We start from the raw sequence: 20,988 nt of genomic DNA on the forward strand, positions 1-20,988 counted from the left end.
CTGGAGGTCTTCAGTGCCGACATACAGAAGGTTTTTGGTCCCGAAATGCTAACTACATCTATCATCATGGAGAAAAGCCCAGTGACCTGCTACTTGGGAGGCTAAGGTGGGAGGATCACTTGAGCCAGGGAGGTCGTGGCTACAGTAAGCCATGACCACACCACTGCACTCCAGCCTGGGCAATGGAGCAAGATCCTGTCTCAAAAGAAAAAAGAAAAAAGAAAAAAAAAAAGCCCAGTGACCAATGGCACACAGTTCCAGGACTCTCTGCCTTACAGGTTCCTGCCCTCATGTTAATCTTGGGGCTTCAAAGCTTGGCCTTGCTTCCTGTGTGGCCTCAGGCAGGTCCCTTGGCCTCTCTGAGCCCTGTATGAAGGATGGGCCAAGTGTGGGCTGGGGCTTGGGAGGCCCGGTGGCTTGTAGCTAGATTTCTGCATCACGGAGCCTCTGGATCCATCCAATCATTCTCCACAGGTTTCTTTTTTTTTTTTTTTTTTTTTTTTTTTTTTTTTTTTGAGATGGAGTCTCGTTCTGCGCCCAGGCTGGAGTGCAGTGGCGCGACCTCGGCTCACTGCAATCTTCGCCTCCGGGGTTCAAGCGATTCTCCTGCCTCAGCCTCCTGAGTAGCTGGGATTGCAGGCGTGCGCCACCACGCCCAACTAATTTTTGTGTTTTTAGTAGAGACGGGGTTTCACCATGTTGGTCAGGCTGGTCTCGAACTCCCGACCTCGTGATCCGCCCGGCTCGGCCTCCCAAAGTGCTGGGATTACAGGCGTGAGCCACCGCGCCCGGCTCCACAGGTTTCTTAAGTACTGCCGTGCCAGGCTTTGGGGGCACAGCTGTTTTTGTTTTTGTTTTGTTTTGTTTGAGACAAAGTCTCACTCCATCACCCAGGCCGGAGTGGAATGGCACGACCTCAGATCACTGCAACCTCCACCTCCTGGGTTCAAGTGATTCTCCTGCCCCAGCCTCCCAAGTAGCTGGGATTATAGGCGTGTGCCACCACACCCAGGTAATTTTTGTATTGTTTGTATTGTTAGTAGGTCTCAAACTACTGACCTCAGGTGATTCGCCCGTCTCTGCCTCCCAACATGCTGGGATTACGGGTGTGAGCCACTGCGCCTGGCAGGGGTCACAGCTGTTAATAGGACAGCCCAAGTTCCCCCCTCCCCCGCTTGGATCCCCCAGTCTACTAGGAGATGTCAACTGTGCAAGTGGTCAGCTCTGGGCACTATGCCCACAGGGTCCTGGTGGCATCTGGAGGGTACGAGGGTAGCATACCATTCCTGTTCTCTTTCCGTGCTGTGACCTGTTTGAAGGATGAGGAGCCAACAATGGGCAATTTGGGGCACCTGATTTCCCTGGACCATGAGCCTTGCTCCAGTACCCAATTGTGATGTGATAAAGGGCTTATGACCAGGGCAGGGGGCAGCTGCTGGGCCGCCTTGGACAACCATCAGGCAGCCAGGACAGAGAGGGGCAGAGCAAGTCAGCGTTGGTGCCCCTTCCTCAGATCCCTATCATCTTGGGAAACAGTAGCCCAGAGGTTCAGGAAGATGTTAACTTAAATGTTCAGGGTGCCCCAGTCTGTTCAGCATGGCTGAAATCCACACTCCGTATTCTTCCTTGAAGAAACTGTTATCTTTACTCAATGGCTTTGTGGCTGTAAGTATGTCACAATCCAGGCCCCTGGTTTGTTGCAGCCCTTCCTCCACAGTCAGCTCCCTGAAAGACAGAAATAAGTTGATCCAAATTGGCACCGAGATCTGTGGTTCCCTGGAGAGGCAGGAGGGATGTAGGGCAGACGGAGGAGGAGGAGCAGGGAGTGTTGGGACCTCCATCAACCCAGAGCTGGTGAAATCCAGCACAGATGAGTGTGATCTGGAGGAGCCCAGGTGGGTGATGGAAGAGCTTGGCTCTAAGTCAAATCCTGCAGCCGACCAAGTTGTTCGGGAAGGCCAGGAGAAAGAGTTATTTTCTTGATCTTTTAAATTTGTCACGACATTTTTTTCCTTACCATAAAAGTAACCTGAAATGTACATTGCTGAGGAATTGTCAGGCCAGGCGCGGTGGCTCATGCCTGTAATCCCAATACTTTGGGAGTCCGAGGCAGGTGGATCACGAGGTCAGGAGTTCAAGACCAGCCTTGGTCAACATGGGGAAACCCCGCCCATCTCTACTAAAAATACAAAAAAATTAGATGGGCGTGGTGGCACGTGCCTATAATCCCAGCTACTCAGGAGGCTGAGGCATGAGAATTGCTTGAACCTGGGCGGCAGAGGTTGGCAGTGAGCCGAGATTGTGTCACCGCACTCCAGCCTGGGCAACAGAGCGAGACTCTGTCTCAATAAAAAAATAAAAAGAAGTAATTGTCTTCACTGTAGCACAATCTAAGGAAAAGCTGCCAGGAAAGAGAAGGAAATGAAATATCACTCCTCCTCTTCACTTGTATTGTAACATTTTAAAGAGAATTAAGGCCGGGTGTGGTGACTCATGCCTGTAATCCCAGCACTTTGGGAGGCCGAGGTGGGCAGATCCATTGAGCCAGGAGCTCAAGACCAGCTATAGTGAGATCCCCATCTCTATTTTAAAAAAATAATAAAAAATAAAGTGTTATTGGAACATGGCCGTGCTCACTTATTTGCAGATTGTGAACAGCTGCTTTTGGGCTACACCAATACAACTGCATAGTTTCAACAGACACCTTAAGGCCTGCAGAGGCCACAACATCTGGGTTTTTCAGAAAAAAAAAAAAATTGCTAATCCCTGTCTTATGACATTATTTTATTTTATTTTATTTTATTTTATTTTATTATTTTGAGATGGAGTCTTGCTCTGTCACCCAGGCTGGAGTGCAGTGGCATGATCTCAGCTCACTGCAACCTCCACCTCCCAGGTTTAAGCAATTCTTCTGCCTCAGCCTCCTGAGTAGCTGGGATTACAGGCGCCCACCACCACGCCCGGCCAATTTTTGTGTTTTTAGTAGAGACAGGGTTTCGCCATGTTGGCCAGGCTGGTCTTGAACTCCTGACCTCAGGTGATCTGCCTGCTTCGGCCTTCCAAAGTGCTGGGATTACAGGTGTGAGCCACTGTGCCTGGCCTATTTTATTTTTTGAGACAGGGTCTTGATCTGTCATCCAGGCTGGAGTACAGTGGCACAGTCATAGCTCACTGCAGCCTCAACCTCATGAGCTAAAGTGATCCTCCCACTGCAGACACCTGAGTAGCTGAGACTACAGGCATGCACTACTACTGGCTATTTTTTTGTTGTTGTTGGGGAGAGGGTACAGATGAGGTCTTACCAAGCTGGTCTTGAACTCCTGGGCTCAAGTCTTGGCCTTGGCCTCCCAAAGTGCTGGGATTACAGGCATGAGCCACTGCACTCACCCAGTTCTATTTGTATACAACTGACAGATTACTTTTTTTCCTTTCTGATTTCTGTTCTAAAGGTGTCTGGCATCATCCTCGTTAGCCTGGGCATTGGTGGTAAATATGGAGGAGCCTCTCTGACGAATGTCCTCGGGCTGTCCTCCGCATACCTCCTTCACACTGGCAACCTGTGCCTGGTGATGGGATGCATCGCGGTGCTGCTTGGCTGTGCCGGGTGGTATGGAGCGACTAAAGAGAGCAGAGGCATGCTCTTGTTTGTAAGCTGGATCTGCACACAGACCCCAGAACTGCCTCCCCACACATACACATCTTTTATTGTGCGTGTTGCAAACAACTTTGCTTGGGGTCACCTATTTTTTTTTTTTTTGGGGACAGGGTTTCACTCTGTCGCCCAGGCTGGAGTGCAGTGGCGCAATCTCGGTTCACTGCAACCTCCACCTCCCAGGTTCAAGCGATTCTCCTTCCTCAGCCTCCCGAGTAGCTGGGATTACAGGCACCCCTACCATGCCCTGCTAATTTTTGTATTTTTAGTAGAGACGGGATTTTGCCATGTTGGCCAGGCTGGTCTTGAACTCCTGACCTCATGATCCGCCCGCCTTGGCCTCCCAAAGTGCTGGGATTACAAGCATGAGCCACCGCGCCCGGTTGAATTGTTTTAAACTGGAGAGGCCAGGGTGGCCTGGGGTGGAGGGTCTGGGGAACAGAGACAACCCCTCACCTGCAGGGTATAAGGTCGGGAGGAGGCTGAGCAGGCTCCCAGGCCCTCTCTCCCCCTGTGTGTCTTTTAGTGCATCCTGTCAATGGTTATTGTCCTCATCATGGAAGTCACAGCTGCAACAGTGGTCCTTCTTTTCTTTCCAATTGTAAGTACAGCCCTGCTCCTCCCGCGTAGCATTAGAAAGATAAAGAACCAAGGACGGGCGCGGTGGCTCACACCTCTAATCCCAGCACTTTGGGAGGCTGACTCGGGTGGATCACCTGAGGTCATGAGTTTGAGACCATCCTGGCCAACATGGTGAAACCCCGTCTCTACCAAAAATACAAAAAATTAGCCAGGCGTGATAGCACGCACTTGTAATCCAGCTACTCAGGAGGCTGAGGCAGGATAATCCCTTGAACCCGGGAGGCAGAGGTTGCAGTGAGCCAAGATTGCGCCACTGCACTCCAGCCTGGGCAACAGAATGAGACTCCGTTAAAAAAAAAAAAAAAAAAAAAAGATATAGAACCAATAGAAGTCCGCCCCTCCCCGCCAGGCATCCACGATCGATTGTGGGGACCCAGTGATGGAGGGGCCCATCACACGTGCCACCTTCGATGGTGTGAGAAGCTGAAACCCTCAGCCTGCCCCTCCAAGGCCTCACAAAACCTGCTGAGTTCATTTAGTTCATCTCTCTTGGGTTTGGTGGCAGGAGAAGGGGAGATGATCAGAAGTGTTTGCATATTGATTGGGGTTTTGAAATGTATTCAAAATAGAGGGACAATTTAGTAAAATCCATCCAAATGACAAAAGCTTCAGCAGTTTGACCTGGCAGTCCCATCTCTGGGAATTATTCAAGAACTCACTTGCTGGTGTGCAGAATCACATTCATGCCAGGGCATGTGAAAGATTGCAAAGAGGGCCAGGTGCGGTGGCTCACGCCTATAATCCCAGCACTTTGGGAGGTCAAGGCAAGTGGATCACCTGAGGTCAGGAGTTCGAGACCAGCCTGGCCAACATGGTAAAACCCCGTCTCTACTAAAAACACAAAAAAACTAGCCAGGCCTGGTGGCACATGCCTGTAATCCCAGCTATTCAGGAGGCTGAGGCAGGAAAATCGCTTGAACCCGGGAGCTGGAGGTTGCAGTGAGCTGAGATTGTGCCATTGCCCTCCAGCCTGGGCAACAAGAGTGAAACTCTATCTCAAAAAAAAAAAAAAAAAAAAAGAAAAAAGAAAGATTGCAAAGAACCTAGTGAGTATGAACAAGGGTTTAGGCGAGTTAAAATACATCCACACAGTGGAATCCTGTACATCAGGTACAGGGAAGGAGGCGGCTCTCTGGGCACCAGATGGAATGCTCTCCAGGATGGAGTGCCGTCCTCATTGGCATCCTCCCCAGAGGCTGACCTTGAAACAAGAATTCAAAGGCATGTGGTTTATTTGGGAGGTGATCCCAGAAAACACCTGCAGGGGACGTGGCAAATGAGGCAGGTAAGGGAAGACAGCCCACAAAAGGGGATGCTGGGCACAGCATAGAACATGCACCTAAGTTATTCCACCCAAGTGGAGAGGGAGCTGGGATATTGATCCACCAACTCCCACCAGCCATTGATGGAGGGCTGCTCCCAGGGGGCATGTGAGCTCAGAGGCCAGAGAATCCTCATTTGCTGGCACTAGGGAGCCAGGCCAGTAGGCACAGAACTGACAAGGGCCACAGAGTTATGGGCAGGCCACCAAGAGCCCCTGCTACTCCTGTCGAGAACAGCCAGACGCAGAAAAATGAGTGCAGCATAAACCAAGGAGGAACAATAGTGAAAATATACTTTGCTTTGACACACATAGAAGAACATCTCTTTGGGGACACAGGAAACAGTTAACAGTCATTGGCATGGAGCTGGAGGGAACTTTTGGCTGGGAGGAAGGGGTGGGAGAGAGGCTTTTCTTGGTCTACCTCCTGCACATGTCAATTTCGAACCATGTGCCTCTATCATCGCTTTGCGAAAGGATTTTTTCAACCTTTATTTAAAAAACAGAAAATTCAATGTGCCCCTTTTGTGCAGAGAGAGATTCCGTGGAAGTTGATATTCAATTCTTTAATGGAGTTACAGCCACATCGTGGGTGCAGCAGGGTGTAGGCGATTCTGAAGAGCAGATGATTCAAATTCGTGTGTGATGGGTACAGAGAGATACGCTTGGCTCCAGACCCACGCGTCTCCCTGTTTTCCTCTCTTGTGGTGGGGGCACAGTAGGCTTCGTGTGTCTTCCTCTAGCACAGACCCATGAGCTGAGGGTAGGAAAAATGAAGGCAGCACGAGGGACGCTCCCACCTCCCACTCTATCCTCAAGAACCTCAGCCAATGAACGGGCCACTCTTGCTAGTTGGGGTACTGATCGCTTCATGTCCTGTCTGTGAGGTTCGAGATGTGGCCTTGGAACACACCTTCGTGACCCTGAGGAAGAATTACAGAGGTTACAACGAGCCAGATGACTATTCTACACAGTGGAACTTGGTCATGGAGAAGGTGAGGCTTACTTAAAAAAAAAAAAATTGTGGTAAAAGGTACACAACATGGGCGGGCAAAGTGGCTCACACCTGTAATCCCAGCACTTTGGGAGGCTGAGGTGGGAGGATCACTTGAGGTCAGGAGTTTGAGACCAGCCGAACCAACATGGTGAAACCCCGTCTCTACTAAAAATACAAAAATTACCTCCATGTGGTGGCCCGTGACTGTAGTCCCAGCTATTCAGGAGGTTGAGGCAGGAGAATCGCTCGAACCCAGGAGGTGGAGGTTGCAGTGAGTTGAGATCGCACCACTGCATCCCAGCCTGGGCGACAGAGGGAGGCTCTGTTAAAAAAAAAAAAAAAAAAAAAGCCAGTCACAGTGGCACATGCTTGTGGTCCCAGCTACTCAGGAGGCTGAGGTGGGAGGATCACTTGAGTCCAGGAAGTCAAGGCTGCAGCGAACTATGATGGTGCCACTGCACTCCAGCCTGGGTGACAGAGCAAGACCCTGTTTCAAAAAAGAAAAAATATTTTAAAAAAGATACACAACATGAAATGTATCGTTTAACATTTTTTTTTTTGAGTTGGAGTCTCATTCTGTCACCTAGGCTGGAGTGCAGTGGCGCAATCTCAGCTCACTGCAACCTCCACCTCTTGGGTTCAAGCAATTCTCCTGTCTTAGCCTCCCAAGTAGCTGGGATTAGAGGCGCCCACCACCATGCCTGGCTAATTTTTGTATTTTCAGGAGAGACGGGGTTTCACCATATGGGTCAGGCTGGTCTCGAACTCCTGACCTCAGGTGATCCACCCGCCTTGGCGTCCCAAAGTTCTGGGATTATAGGCGCGAGCCACTGTGCCAGCCCCATTTAACAATTTTGAAGTGCGCAGTTCAGCGGCATTCAGCACATTCACATTGTTGTGCGACCATCACCACCATCTCCAGAACTTTCTTATCTTCCCAAACTAAAACTCTGTCCCATGAAACGCTCACTCCACATTCTCCCTCCCCAAGCCCCTGGCACCCACCATGCTCTTGTCTGTCTATATGAATCTGACATCTCTAGGGACCTCCTAGGAGTGAAATCAGGCAGTGTGTGTCTTTACTAAAAATACAAACATTAGCCAGGCATGGTGGCGCGTGTCTGTAATCCCAGCTACTCGGGAGGCTGAGGCAGGAGAATCGCTTGAATCCGGGAGGCAGAGGCTGCAGTGAGCCAGGATCATGCCACTGTATTGCAGGCTGGGCGACAGAGTGAGGCTCCATCTCAAAAAAAAAAAACAAGAGATTTGCTAGATTCTATGGCAATTCTACTTTATATATATACATATAGTGTATATATACATATGTATGCATATATATACACATATGTATATATACACATATATATTTTTGAGACAGGATCTCACTCTGTTGCCCAGGCTGGAGTGCGGTAGGGGGGATCATGGCTCACTGCAACCTCTGCCTCCCAGGCTGAAGCAACCTTCCCACCTCAGCCTCTTGAGTAGCTGGGACTACAGGTTCACGCCACCAAGCCTGGCTAATTTTTTTTTTTTGTAGAGATGGGGTTTCACCATGTTGCTCAGGCTGATCTTAAAAACTCCTGGCCTCAAGCGATCCTCCTAACTTGGCCTCCCAAAGTGCTGGGATTACAGGGGTAGCAACCACACTGGCCTATGTTAAATTTTTTGAGGAACTGCCAGACTCCTTTCCACAGTGGCTGCATCATTTTCCATTCCCATCAGCAATGCAGGAGTCTAATTTCTCCACATCCTTGACACCTGTCATTTTCTGGGTTGTTTTTTTTTTTTGAGATGGAGTCTCACTCTGTCACCCAGGCTGAAGTGCAGTGGCGCAATCTTGGTTCACTGCAACCTCCGCCTCCCGGGTTCAAGTGATTCTCCTGCCTCAGCCTCCCAAGTAGCTGGGATTACAGGCACGCACCACCGTACCTGGCTAATTTTTGTATTTCTAGTAGAGACAGGACTTCACCATGTTGGCCAGGCTGGTCTCGAATTTTTGACCTGAAGTGATCTACCTACCTTGACCTCCCAAAGTGCTGGGATTACAGGTGTGAGCCACCGTGCACGGCCAATTTTCTGTTATTTTGATCATCACCATCCTAATGAGTGTGAGGTGGTGAGACTCCCATCTTGATTCTTGGCATTTAAGGAGCAAGACTGGCCTTTAAGTGTTATTTAAGCTTTTGAGACAGGTGGTTGAGGCCAGGCAGGGAGGGTTCAAAGCAGGGAAAGCCATTGCCTGTCTCCAGGAGCATTTCACACCTGAGTTGTAGGTCCAGGAGCTGCTGTGTGTTGATGGCCAGGCTTTGAAAGGAACATGTGATAGGGAACAATTTATTTATGTACTTAAGACAGAGTCATACTCCCAAAACTCAGGCTGGAGTTCAGTGGTGTGATCTTGGCTCACTGCAGGCGCAACTTCCCAAGCTCAGGTAATTCTTGTACCTCAGCCTCCCGAGTAGCTGGGACTACAGGTACGCACCACCACACTCAGCTAATTTTTAAAATTTTTATTTTTATTTTTATTTATTTATTTTTTTGAGATGGAGTCTCACTCTGTCGCCCAGGCTGGAGTGCAGTGGCATGACCTCGGCTCACTGCAAGCTCCGCCTCCCGGGTTCATGCCACTCTCCTGCCTCAGCCTCCTGAGTAGCTGGGACCACAGGTGCCTGCCATCACGCCCGGCTAATTTTTTGTATTTTTAGTAGAAACGGGGTTTCACCATGTTAGCCAGGATGGTCTCGATCTCCTGACCTCGTGATCCACCCGCCTCAGCCTCCCAAAGTGCTGGGATTACAGGCGTGAGCCACCGTGCCCAGCCTAAAATTTTTAGTAGAGACCTTTCAGCATGTTGCCCAGGCTGGTCTCAAACTCCTGGGCTCAAGTGATCTGCCTGCTTAGTCTTCCTAAAGTGCTAGGATTACAGCTGTGAGCCACCGCGCCCAGCCTTATTTATCAAAAAAAAAAAAAAAAAAAAAAATGTTTTGCACGCTATGTTGCCCAGGCTGGTCTTGAACTCCTCACCTGAAGTGATCTTCCTGAATTGGCCTCTCAAAGTGTTGGGATTATAGGCATGAGTCACTGCAACTGGCTGATGCCTTTCTGCATGCTGCTTTTGGCTTCTCAAGCTTGTGATGGTACAGAATGTCTCTCTTTCATTCATTCATACAGTCCTCCCACTAGTATTTATTGAGCACCTGCTATGAGTCAGGCACTCTTTAGGGTTTTTGTTAGGGCACAAAAAAAATCCTTGTTGGTGCTGGGCACGGTGGCTCATGCCTGCAATTCCAGCACTTTGGGAGGCTGAGGCAGGTGGATCACCTGAGGTCAGCAGTTCGAGACCAGCCTGGCCAACATAGCGAAACCCCATCCCTACTAAAAATACAAAAATTAGCCAGGCATGATGGTGTATGCCTGCAATCCCAGCTACTCGGGAGGCCGAGATAGGAGAATCGCTTGAACCCAGGAGGTGGAGGTTGCAGAAAGCCAAGATCGCGCCACTGCACTCCAGCCTGGGCAACAGACGGAGACTCTGTCTCAAAAAAAATAAAAAATAAAAATAAATAAAAATAAAATCCTTGTTGGGCCAGGCGCAGTGGCTCACATCTGTAATCCCAGCACTTTGGGAGGCTGAGACGGGTGGATCACTTGAGGCTAAGAGTTTGAGACCAGCCCAGGCAACATAGCAAGACCCATCTCTACAATACATAAAAAATGTAGCCAGGCGTGATGGCCTGCACCTGTAGTCCCACCTACTCAGGAGGCAGAAGTGGGAGAATCGCTTTAGCCCAGAAGATTGAGGTTGCAGTAAGCTATGATCTCAGCACTGCACTTCAAACTCGTTCTTCCATTACTGACATGTGAGTGGAGATGGGCAAGAAACCAATAACTAAACATTGGTATCAGGGTCATAACTGCTGTGAATAAAAACAAGGCAGGGCCGGGCATGGTAGCTCACGCCTGTGATCCCAGCACTTTGGGAGGATGAGGAGGGTGGATCACTTGAGGTCAGGAGTTCGAGACCAGCCTGGCCAACATGGCAAAACCCCGTCTCTACTAAAAACACAAAAATTAGCCAGGCGGGGGTGGGGGACGTGAGCCTATAATCCCAGCTACTCGGGAGGCTGAGGCAGGAGAATCACTGAGGAGTTCAGCTTTTTTTCTTTCTTTTTTTTGGAGATGGAGTTTTGCTCTTGTTGCCCAGGCTGGAGTGCAATGGCGCACTCTCGGCTCACTTCAACCTCCGCCTCCCGGGTTCAAGTGATTCTCCTGCCTCAGCCTCCCGAGTAGCTGGGATTACAGGCATGCGCCAACACGCCTGGTTAATTTTGTATTTTTAGTAGAAACATGGTTTCTCCATGTTGGTCAGGCTGGTCTCAAACTCCCAACCTCAGGTGATCCTCACGTCTCGGCCTCCCAAAGTGCTGGGATTACAGGCATGAGCCACTGCACCTAGCAAGCTTTTTTTCTTTTCAGAGACAGGGTCTTGCTCTGTTGTCCAGGCTGGAATGCAGTGGTGTGATCATAGCTCACTGCAGCCTTGATCTCCTGCGCTCAAGCGATCTTCCAGCCTGAGCCTCCTGAGTAGCTGGGACTACTGGCATCTGTCACCATGCCTGGCTAATTTTTAAATTTTTTTGCTGAGATGGGGTCTCACCCTGTTGCCCAGGCTAGGAGTTCAGCTTTTACCCTGAGTGAGATGGCAGCCAGGGAGGGTTCTGAGCTGTGACGGGATGTAAGAGGATATTTAGCACAGTCTCTGGAATATTGTGACCATACTAGACAGTAGCCATAGTAACCATGATTTCTGATGTTTTTATTATTTTATTATTTGAAAGGGACTCTCCAAGTATTTCTTCTCCTCTCTATAGCTAAAGTGCTGTGGGGTGAATAACTACACAGATTTTTCTGGCTCTTCCTTCGAAATGACAACGGGCCACACCTACCCCAGGGGTTGTTGTAAATCCATCGGAACTGTGGCCTGTGACGGACGCAATGTGTCTACAAACGTCATCCACCAGAAGGTAACTGGAGATTTTGTATGTTGCCTTGACAGACCCCTGAGGGCTGGTGACTTTATTTTTATGTTTATCTTATTTTGAGACAGAGTTTCACTCTTGTTGCCCAGGCTGGAGTGCAGTGGTGCAATCTCAGCTCACAGCAAACTCCGCCTCCCAGGTTCAAGTGATTCTCCCGCCCAGCCTCCCAAGTAGCTGGGATCACAGGCATGCACCACCACACCCGGCTAATTTTGTATTTTTAGTAGAGATGGGGTTTCCCCATGTTGGCGAGGCTGGTCTCGAACCTCAGGTGGTCCACCCGCCTCGGCCTCCCAAAGTGCTGGGATTACAGGCATGAGCTACTGCACTCAGCCTTTTTATTTATTTATTTAGTTAGTTATTTTGAGATGGAGTTTCACTGTGTCTCCCAAGCTGGAGTGCAATGGTGCCATCTCGGCTTACTGCAACCTCCGCCTCCTGGGTTCAAGTGATTCTCCTGCCTCAGCCTCCTGAGTAGCTGGGATTACAGGTGTGTGCCACCACGCCCGGCTGATTTTTGTATTTTTAGTAGAAATGGGGTTTCATCATGTTGGCCAGGCTGGTCTCAAACTCCTGAGCTCAAGTGATCCTCCCACCTCGGCCTCCCAAAGTGCTGGAATTACAGGCATGAGCCACCACACCCGACCTTATTTTTAGTTTTTTAGAGATAGGGTCTCACTCTGTTGCCCAGGCAGGAGTGCAATGGTGCGATCACAGCTCACTGCAGCCTCAAACTCCTGGGCTCAAGTGATCCTCCTGCCTCAGCCTCCCAAGTAGCTGGGACCACAGGCACGTGCCACCATGCCTGGCTAATTTTTTATTTTTAATAGAGACGAGGCCTCAGTATGTTGCCCAGGCTGGTCTCGAACTCCTGGCCTCAAGCGATCCTCCTGCCTCAGCCTCTCAAATTGCTGGGATTACAGCATGAACCACCACACCCAGCCTGGTAACTTTAATACAAATTGCTTCTTTTGGTGGGGACCCCTGTAAAGGGGGTCAGGGAGAAAGAAATCAACTCTTATTGAGTGTTCAGCTTATTTTGGCAACACAGCTCAGGGACTTACGGTAACCTTCTCTTAGAAACTGAGGCTCAGGGAGGGGACATCACTAGTTCAAGATCACAGAGCTTTGACAGAGTTGGAATTTGAAGCCCCATTGGCCTGAGTCCACTGCCAGCACCACGCTACCTGCCCTCTAGAGACCTTAAATGGAGCAATAACCATCAAAAGTGATCATCCTAGCGGGAGTGAGGGCCAGCCACGTGATGGAGCACTCACTTTGTGAGTTTTGTCCCATCCTATCCCTTGAGGTGGGGAACTACTCTTCTCTCATTTTGCAGATAAGGAAACTGAGGTACAGAGCGTTTCCTGTGTCCAGGGAGTAGTGAGCTGGGTTTCAAGCCACACCCCAGTTCCCCCTTAACTTCTTCCATGAGTGAATGAGCACAGAGATCTTCTCTGAGGGAAGAAATAGAAATCAGAGCCGGGGCAACATAGCAAAGTCCCCATCACAACAACAACAAAAATTTTTTTTTGAGACGGAGTCTTGCTCTATCACCCAGGCTGGAGTGCAGTGGCACAATCTTGACTCACCACAGCCTCCGCCTCCCAGGTTCAGGTGATTCTCCTGCCTCAGCCTCCCGAGTAGCTGGGATTACAGGCGTGTGCTACCATGCCCAGCTAATTTTTGTATTTTTTTTTTTTTTGAGACGGAGTCTTGCTCTGTTGCCCAGGCTGGAGTGCAGTGGTGCAATCTTGGCTCATTGCAAACTCTGCCTCCCAGGTTCATGCCATTCTCCTGCCTCAGCCTCCCAAGTAGCTGGGACTACAGGTGCCCGCCACCACACCCAGCTAATTTTTTTGTATTTTTTTTAGTAGAGATGGGGTTTCACCATGTTAGCCAGGATGGTCTCGATCTCCTGACCTCGTGATCTGCCCGCCTTGGCCTCCCAAAGTGCTGGGATTACAGGCATGAGCTACCGTGCCTGGCCTAATTTTTGCATTTTTAGTAGAGATGGGGTTTTACCATGTTGGTCAAGCTGGTCTCGAACTCCTGATCTCAGGTGATCTGCCTGCCTCAGCCTCCCAAAATGCTAGGATTACAGGCATGAGCCACCCTGCCTGGCCAAAAAACATTTTTTATATTAGCTGAGTGTGGTGACACATGCCTAAGTCCCAGGTATTCTGGTGGTTGAAGCGACAGGATCACTTAAGTCCAGTAGTTCAAGACCAGCCTTGGCAACATAGCAAGATGCTGTTTTTACAAAAAATTTAAAAATCAGCTGGCCATAGTGGCGTGAACCTGTAGTCCCCGCTAACTGGGAGGCTGAGGCAGGAGGATCGATTGAGCCCAGGAGGTCAAGGCTGCAGTGAGCCGTGATTGTGCTGCTGCACTCCAGCCTGGGCCACAAAGCAAGACCTCTCTCTAAAATAGAAAAAAAAAAAAAGAAGAAGAAGAAGAAGAAGAAATATGAATCGTTCATTCCTTCATTTGCACTGAATGGCTCCTGCAGGGAAATAGGCCCTGTGGAAAATCAGCCAGGTTGAGTCCCAGGCAGGGGCCTCAGAGACAGACACAGGCCAGACATTGGCCAGACACTGGCCTACTAGGCCCTGCACAACCTGCCTGTCACCTCCTAACCTTTCCCCCTTGCTCACTCTGTTCCAGCACACTGGCCTCCTTGCTACTGCTCAGAAACACCGGGCACATGCCTGCCTCACGACCTTTGCACAGGCTGTTCCCTCTGCCTGGAGTGCTCTTTCTTCACATATCTTCCTACCTCTCAAGTCTTTACTCAACTGGCGCTTTCTCCATGAGGCTGTTATGACTTCCCATCTATAAAAGGATCCCTCATCCCAACGATCATGCTCTGTCTTCATACCCTGTTTCTGTGTCTTTCCAGCATTTATCACCACTTTACAGTATTATCACTATGCTTGCCATTAGCTGTTCTCCCCACTCAAATGTCAGCCCCATGAGGGCAGGAATTTTGTCTGTTTTATACATTGCTGGGTTGCCACTGTCCAATTCAGTGCCAGGCACTTAAATACCTATTATATGGCCGAGTGTGATGGCTTATGCCTGTAATCCCAGCACTTTAGGAGGCCAAGGCAGGAGGATCACTTGAGGCCAGGAGTTCAAGACCAGCCTGAACAACATAGCAAGATGCTCATCTTCATAAAAAATTTACAGATTAACTGGGTGTGGTGTTGCACACCTGTAATTTCAGCTGCTTGGGAGGCTGACGCAGGAGGATTGCTTGAACCCGGGAGGCGGGGGTTGCGGTGAGCCAAGATCACGCCACTGCACTCCAGCCTGGGCAACAAGAGCCAAACTCCGTCCCCCACAAAAAAAAAGGTGCAGGAAGGAGAGAGGAGGCCCTACCACCCTCAGGAGGATGCCCCGCCAATGCACTTTGCCTGGTTTCCTAATATCTCTGAGCCTCGGTTTCCTCATCCATAAAACGGAGGAAAGAAGAGTACCCAAATCATGGGGTTATAGTGAGACATGAGTAAGAAAATCTGTGGACCGAGAAGCCACTGAATACATGTCAGCTCTTCTGTTCATATGTAAAGAGCACTTAAAAATAACTAACAGTTATTGAATGCTGGCTAAATGTCAGGCCACTGCAATGTACTTCATGTAGATTCCTTCTTTTATATTTATGTATTTATTTAGAGACGGGTTCTTGCTCTGTCACCCAGGCTGGAGTACAGTGGTATAAACATGGCTCACTGCAGCCTTGACCTCCTAGGCTCAAACAATCCTCCCGTCTCAGCCCCCCAAGTATCTGGGACTACAGGCACATACCACCACACCGGCTAATTTTTGTATTTTTTGTAGAGACGGGGTTTCGCTATGTTGTCCAGGCCAATCTCGAACTCCTGGGCTCAGGGAATCTGCCAGCCTTGGCCTCTCAGAGTTCTGGGATTACAGGCATGAGCCATCGTGCCCAGCCTTATTTATTATTTATTTAGAGACGGAGTCTCGCTCTGTCGACAGGCTAGAATACAGTGGCACAGTCTCGGCTCACTACAACCTCCAATTCCCTGTCAATTGATTATCCTGCTTCAGCCTCCCAAGTAGCTGGGATTACGGGCACCGCCACCATGCCTGGCTATATTTTTGTATTTTTAGTAGAGACGGGGTTTCACCATGTTGGCCAGTATGGTCTTGATCTCCTGACCTCGTTATCCACCTGCCTCCGCCTCCCAAAGTGCTGAGATTATAGGCATGAACCACCACACCCAGCCTATTTATTTATTTTTGAGACAGGGTGTTGCTGTGTCCCCTGGGCTGGAGTGTAGTGGCATGATCATGGCTCACTGAAGCCTCAACTGGCTGAGCTCAAGCAATCCTCCTGCCCCAATCTCCCAAGTAGCTGGGACTACAGCCGCACACCAGGCTAATATTTACATTTTTTATAGAGAGGGAGTCTCACTATGTTACCCAGACCGGTCTTGAACTCCCGGGCTCAAGTGATCCTCCCATCTTGGCTTCCCAAAATGCTGGGATTATAGACATGAGCTACCATGCCTGGCCTTTGATTCTTTTACTCCTCACAAAATTCTTGTAAGGCAGATCCAGTGGGTGCCATTTATAGGTGGGAAAATGGAGTTATAGAGAGGTATAGCGACTTCTCCAAGGTCACACAGCTAGTAATAATCGAGGATGTCCAACCACACTTAATTGCCACACTGGCACATTAGCACAGACAAGTAGAAGGGAATCATCGGTATGTTCTTTTGGGGGAATGAGGAGGACAGGGAAGATGCTAGGGTGGCGGGGGGCGGGTGGCAGTCAAATGAGATGGAGGGAAGGCCCTCATGGCTCTCTCCCCCCTTCTCCTCAAAGAATCTGAGAGGCGTCTGGGTGGCCTAATGAGTTGGGGTTGATGGGGACTTGCAATCCATGAGCCCCTAACCAGCTCCTGCTTGTTTTGGTGTTTGTTTCCTCAGGGCTGTTTCCATAAACTCCTAAAAATCACCAAGACTCAGAGCTTCACCCTGAGTGGGGGCTTCCTGGGAGCTGCAGTGATACAGGTAATACCCAGCCTCCCTAGGGTCTTTGAGCTGTTTTATTAAGCACCTACTGTATGCCAAACACTGTTCTGGTCACTGGGACACAGCAGTGAACAAAACACAAAACTAAAAAAAAAAAAAAGAAAGAAAGAAAAGAAATAAACTCAATAAAGAAGAACAAACTAAACCCAAATCAAGCAGAAGGAAGATACTGAAGATTAGAGTGAAAATAAATGAAATGGAGAAAATCAATAAAACCAAAATTTGATTCTTTGAAAAGATAAAACAGGTCGGGTATAATGGCTCAGCCTGTAATTCTAGCACTTTCGGAGGCTGAGGCAGGAGGACTGCTTGAGCCCAGGAGTTCGAAATCAGCCTGGACAACATAGTGAGACTCCCCATCTCTACAAAAACAAAAATAAGAAAATTATCCAGGTGTGGTGGCAGATGCTTGTAGTCCCAGCTACTTGGGGGGCTGAGGCAGGGGGATCACTTGAGCCTGGGATATCAAGGCTAGTGAGGCATGATTGTGTCACTGCACTCCATCCTGAGTGACAGAGTGAGATCATGTCACACAAAAAAAGATAAAATTGACAGAACTTTAGTAGACTGAAGGGGGAAGAAAAGGGAAAGATTACTCAAATTAGTAAAATTAGGAATGAAAGAGAGACATCACTACTGACCTTACAGAAATAAAGCAACTATAAGGGAAAAGTGTGAACCTGTATGCCAATAAATTAGCTAACCTAGATGAAATAGACAAATTCCTAGATAAACATAAACTACCAAAACTGACTCAAGAAGAAATAGAATATCTAAATAGATCTACAGCAAGTAATGAGATTAAATTAGTAACCAAAAAACTTCCCACAAAGAAAGGATCAGGCCCAGATATCCTCACTGGAAATATTACCAAACTTTTAGAGAAGAATTAACACCATTGTTTCACCCGCAAACTCTGCCAATAAAAAGGAGGAAGACACATTTCTCCGTTTATTCTATGACGCCAATACAAGATATTGCAATGACATAAGAAAGTAAAACTACAAGGCTGGGTGTGGTAGCTCTTGCCTGTAATCCCAGAACTTTGGGAGGCCGAGGCAGGCGGCTCACGAGGTGAAGAGTTCGAGACCAGCCTGACGAACATGGTGAAACCCTGTCTCTACTAAAAATAAAAAAATTAGCTGGGCATAGTGATGCACACCTGTAATCTCAGCTACTTGGGAGGCTGAGGCAGGAGAATCGCTTGAATCTGGGAGGTGGAGTTTATAGTGAGCCGAGATTGCACCACTGCACTCCAGCCTTGGCGACAGAGCAAGACTCCGTCTCAAAAAAAAAAAAAAAAATTATATCTTAATAAAAAGACAAGTAACCCAACTAAAATGGACAAAGGATTCAAATAGAGATTTTTATCCAAAGAAGGCATACAGATGTCCGGTAATCACATAGAAAATGCTCTACCACCATCATTAATTAGGGAAATGCAAATAAAAAACACTTTATTCTCACTAGGATGGCTAAAGACAATAACAAGTGTTGACAAGGATGTAGAGATATTTGAACCCTTATACATTGTTGGTGAGATTGTAAAATGGTGAAGCCATTTCCTAAAATGTTAAACACAGAATTATTATTTGTCCCAGCAACTTCTCTCCTATGTTTATAATCCAAGATAATTGAAGACATGTATCCATACAAAAACCTTTACGTAAATGCTCATAGCAGGATTATTCATAATAATCAAAAAGTAGATAAAACCCAAATGTACATCAAGTGATGAATGGATAAAGAAAATGCATATCCATTCAATAAAATATTATTCAACAACAAAAACTTATTGATATATGCTACAATGTGGATGAACCATATCAACATCATGCTAAGTGTAAGAAGCCAGTCACGATATTATATGATTCCATTATACAAAATGTTCAGAATAGGCAAGTCCATAGAAATAAAAGGTAGTTAGTGATTGCCAGGGACCAGAGGGTACGGGAAGAATGGGGAGTGACTGATAATAGGTATGGCGTTTCTGTGGTTCATGATGAAAATGTTCTTAAGTTATATAGTAGTGATGGTAGCCCAACTCTGAATATACTAAAAACCATTGAACTGTATACTTTAGAAAGGTAACGTGTATAGTCTATCAATTATATCTCAATGTTGTTTAATAAAAAGTTCTCCATGCCCCTGATTGCCCAAGAAATTTTTCCTACATGCTTTCCCCACATTGACTACCAACATAGTAGTGTCTTTTCTGCAAATCGCCACTAACCAAGACAAGGCTCTATCTTACCATCTGGGATATTTATTTCTTTGGGGTAATTTTTTTCACTGTACAAATTTATAATATTGAATATGTACTTGTAAACTATACAATACCTTCCTCCCCGAGGATCCCAGCAGGAAACAGCATTCAGCCCCCAGATGGTCCATTTAAGATGTTTTCAGGGGCCTCCTTGCAGAGGGGTGACAGGGTTCAGTGAAATGAGGCGCCCAGGAGCTAAAGACATGGGGAACTTTTATTTCTTCTAGGCCTGAAGGCTCTAGAAAGGGCGTGAAGAGGGTAGGAGCCCAGAAGGAGGGGAAGAAAAGAGGGAGGAAGTGGGGAAGGAATCCCCTACCATTCTCTCCTCCCGCTCACCCGTCTTCTCCCGGTGCTTCCTATTGGCCAAGCCTAACCGGAAGTTATGTGGCAGTGGAGTCTGGGGAATATGGTCCGTAGGGCTCCCGGGAGGGCCGAAGTAGAGAGGATGGGCCAGGCGCAGTAGTTCATGCCTGTAATCCCAGCACTTTGGGAGGCCGAGGCGAATGGATCACCTGAGGTCAGGAGTTCGTGAACAGTCTGACCAACATGGTGAAACCCCATCTCTACTAAAAATATAAAAATCAGCCGAGCGTGGTGCTGGGCGGCTGTAATTCCAGCTCCTCGGGAGGCTGAGGCAGGAGAATTGCTTGAACCCGGGTGATGGAGTTTGCAATGAGCCAAGATAGTGCCACAGCACTCCAACCTGGGCAACAGAGTGAGACTCCTTCTCAAAAATAATAATAATAATAATAATAGGCCGGGCACGGTGGCTCACGCCTGTAATCCCAGCACTTTGGGAGGCCGAGGTCGGGGGATCACGAGGTCAGGAGATCGAGACGATCCTGGCTAACACGGTGAAACCCCGTCTCTACTAAAATACAAAAAATTAGCCGGGCGTGGTGGCGGGTGCCTATAGTCCCAGCTACTCAGGAGGCTGAGGCAGGAGAATGGCGTGAACCTGGGAGGCGGAGCTTGCAGTGAACCGAGATGGCACCACTGCACTCCAGCCTGGGCGACAGAGGGAGACTTCGTCTCTCAAAAAAATAAAAAATAAATAACAAATAAAAAATAAGTGGAGACGAATGCACTGTAACCACAGTGGCTCCAACTTAGCCCAGGCGGTTCTTCAGCCATCTGTAAAACCCTGCCCCTCACCTTTCTGGAACAGGATGCTCCCCTTGCCCCTGTAACTCCAGTATGATTCTGGTTTGGAGGTCTCTAGCATTGGATCCATGTTTCTTTCTTCACCCATTTCAGTTGCCAGGAATTCTGGCCACTTTGCTGCTGTTTATCAAGCTGGGCTGACACCCAGGCCTGGAGAAGATGAGACACCTGGGCCCGTCTGGCTGCTGGAGATTCAGTCTCAGTTTTATTTCTCTGTGGCACTCACTGCTTCTGGAGGGGAGATTGTTAATAAAAGATTTGGGAAACCCCTGTCCAGCCTGACTTCTTTCTCCTTACTTTCATTTTTGACAACTTTACCTCAAAATGCCTGAATGAGAGACTATGTCCTTTCTCATACAACTTTCCTGTTTTGTAAATTATTCTTGGTGTGTGTGTGTCTGTGTGTGGTTTTTGTTTTTGTTTTTTTTTCTTTTGAGAGAGTCTTGCTCTGTTGCCAGGCTAGAGTGCAATGGCACGATCTCGGCTCACTGCAACCTCCACCTCCGGGGTTCAAGCAAGTCTTCTGCCTCTGTCTCCCGAGTAGCTGGGATTACAGGCACTCGCTACCATGCCCAGCTAATTTTTTGTATGTTTAGTAGAGATGGGGTTTCACCATGTTGGCCAGGCTGGTCTTGAACTCCTGAGTTCAGGTGATCCACCTGCCTCGGCCTCCCAATGTGTTGGGATTAGAGGTGTAAGCCACTGCACCCAGCCAGTTTTGTAAATTATTCTGTGAAAAATCTAGAACTTTCACAAAAGCCAAGAACATCCATCCAAAGAAACATACACATCACCCAGGTTCAACAATGCGAAGATTGACATATTTGCTCTATCAATCCCCTTT

The 20,988-nt window shown here is 48.2% G+C and overlaps 1 protein-coding gene across 5 annotated transcripts; it reads left to right on the forward strand.

The window, feature by feature from the left end:
- The first annotated feature begins 1,398 nt into the window (after positions 1-1,398).
- TSPAN16 (tetraspanin 16) lies at positions 1,399-20,426 on the forward strand. Of its 5 annotated transcripts, XM_054463971.1 has the most exons (7): positions 1,399-1,665; positions 3,450-3,647; positions 4,179-4,253; positions 6,503-6,610; positions 11,484-11,636; positions 16,610-16,693; positions 20,238-20,426. In XM_054463971.1, the coding sequence occupies exons 1-7, from the start codon at positions 1,597-1,599 to the stop codon at positions 20,283-20,285; spliced, it is 735 nt and encodes a 244-aa protein (XP_054319946.1). In that variant the 5' UTR covers positions 1,399-1,596; the 3' UTR covers positions 20,286-20,426. The 5 variants fall into 5 exon arrangements, with proteins under 5 accessions (XP_054319946.1, XP_054319949.1, XP_054319950.1 ...); XM_054463974.1 differs by lacking the exon at positions 16,610-16,693 and having other exon boundaries at positions 1,431-1,665; XM_054463975.1 differs by lacking the exon at positions 6,503-6,610 and having other exon boundaries at positions 1,431-1,665.
- The last annotated feature ends 562 nt before the right edge of the window (positions 20,427-20,988 follow it).

This window comes from Pongo pygmaeus, chromosome 20 (assembly GCF_028885625.2).
Source record: "Pongo pygmaeus isolate AG05252 chromosome 20, NHGRI_mPonPyg2-v2.0_pri, whole genome shotgun sequence".
In the NCBI taxonomy this organism is placed as follows: Eukaryota; Metazoa; Chordata; class Mammalia; order Primates; family Hominidae; genus Pongo; species Pongo pygmaeus.